At 34.4% G+C, this 2,109-nt stretch overlaps 1 protein-coding gene across 1 annotated transcript; it reads left to right on the top strand.

Annotated features, from left to right (window-relative positions):
• The first annotated feature begins 585 nt into the window (after positions 1-585).
• On the top strand, positions 586-1,329 carry LOC145038361 (3'-5' exonuclease-like). The gene has a single exon (XM_078986749.1). It carries the CDS (start codon positions 626-628, stop codon positions 1,256-1,258), a length of 633 nt encoding a protein of 210 aa, XP_078842875.1. The 5' UTR covers positions 586-625; the 3' UTR covers positions 1,259-1,329.
• The last annotated feature ends 780 nt before the right edge of the window (positions 1,330-2,109 follow it).

Below are 2,109 nucleotides of genomic sequence, written 5' to 3'. Positions count from 1 at the left end.
TTTCATTTAAAATATAAAGTATGTACAGGTTAAAGATAAATAAAACGTGGGTCGATATATTTGATATTTAACTTTATTGAGGTTTACAGATAATGGGTATAAGTTCACAAAATATAAATGTTTAATTATATGTCGCTTATATGTGACATAACAAGGGATTACATCGTACTGTTATAGAGTACCCCAAAATGAGGTTAGCATCGGAGATGCTTATAGAACCACTGATAAAGTGCCTAAAAAAAGAAGACCGTACAATAATTTTCTAACCGAACAACGTAAGATAAATAAACGGACAAAACCAATATAAATATTTGCTCAAGTAACAAATTTGAATTTGATATTCGATATTAAGTAATTACTCGCATAGGAAATTGATAGTAGCTGTGGCTTGATGACACATTAAATTTTACTAATGACCATTCACTACTTCAAGGCTTAGTTGTAGCAAAACCGAATTACCAAAATCCGAAAGGTTTATTGATTGAAAATATCCAAGTGACCAAGTCCCCAACGCCTTTTGAGTTGCAAGTTGAATATAAATAAACATCTGCCCTTATGGCTTTGCTTATCACTTTGAAACTTCCAAATCTACTTCTCTTTCTTGTTTTCAATCAAACCGGTGGCCATGGATGTTCGCAGCATCCAAACCATAATCCGCGATTCATCATCGTCAAAATATCATGTTAACTACGATGGCAAAACAATAGAGACCACGGTGACGAACAAAGCTGCCATCATAAAGGCATGGGTGGATGATATCGTCATCATCTATGCACGCAACCCAAAGATGGTGGTAGGGTTGGACGTTGAATGGAGGCCTCACCATAACCCGTCAATGAGCAACAAATCTGCTACTCTTCAACTATGCATCGATAAAAAGTGCCTAATCATCCAACTCTTCTACGTTGATGAGATTCCAATGTCCCTGAAGTGGTTCCTTCTGAACCCTAGGTTTACTTTTGTGGGAGTTGAGGTAGATGAGGATATTTTAAAGCTTAAGAATGAGTATGGATTGGATTGTTCTAGAAGTGCAGATGTTCGATCTGAGACAATAAAGAGGTGGCCTTACATGTATAGTAGGAAGCCAGGTTTGAAGCATATTGCAAGGGACGTAGCAGGACTCTACATGGAGAAGCCATTGCATGTGTGCAGGAGCGAGTGGGATGCAAGGGTTCTTGATGAAAAGCAAGTGGAGTATGCATGTATTGACGCGTATGCGTCATACAAGATTGCTTACAAGCTTTTCCTTGAAGATTAATTAAATTCTAGTTCTCTGTTATCTGGTGGTGTCTTGTTATGTGTTTCTAAGTTCAAGCAAGCGTTTTTTTTTGTTGGTGTATTTGAATTTTAATGTTTCTTTATGAATTTCTACGTTTTATTTTGACAGTATTCGCAATGTCAGTTGGAAAGTTTATGATTTTAATTTTCAATCACTACAGTTGTTGATTTTTTTATTTTTTCATAATAATATATAGTAACCCACTAGATAATAACACAATCTGTCCGATATTTTTTAGCGAATAGGCCATCAGAAATAAACATGGGAGCAAATATATAACTAAATCATTTCCTAATGGTATGATAAAATTAAAGATCTCTATTCTTAAATTTCTAAGGAATATCGAATTAGTAAGGAGTAGCAAGGAAAAATATTGAGTTGATGTCGTTTTTTTTTTTTTGTTAAAGGTAAATCTCGAATTGGTTATGGTTAAATCGTTTTCTAATAGGAGGTGATTGCAACTTATATGTTACAATGTCATCCCAAACCATGTTATCTTTATCATGATTAAAGTTTCTTATTGATCTGTTGATCTTCTTCAAATTTTCTCATCAAAAGTATGGTAACGCGCGTGTGTTAATTTTGGTCATTTTCCATCATAATTTGTAAGCACTAAACCTCAAAGTAGTAAATCATCGTGAATGCCCTTATTGTCTTTTTTTTTTTTAGAATGAATCGGTTAGATTTTCAAGCAGAATTAAGATTGAACCGTTAACCACTTTCAAGCAGAATTAAGCTCTTAGTTGTGGTCTAAGATACGATCTGAAAAGTTAATCAAGCATACTTCTTCAATGATACCCGAAAACAGACTTCACAAATCTCCTAAAAGG

Source organism: Lactuca saligna, chromosome 4, assembly GCF_052625555.1.
Source record: "Lactuca saligna cultivar CGN05327 chromosome 4, ASM5262555v1, whole genome shotgun sequence".
In the NCBI taxonomy this organism is placed as follows: Eukaryota; Viridiplantae; Streptophyta; class Magnoliopsida; order Asterales; family Asteraceae; genus Lactuca; species Lactuca saligna.
This window is presented reverse-complemented; position numbering and strand designations above follow the sequence as displayed.

Excerpts from the sequence above, each read along its gene's own strand:
- LOC145038361 (XM_078986749.1), top strand. The coding sequence starts at position 626 with ATGGATGTTCGCAGCATCCAAACCATAATCCGCGATTCATCATCGTCA.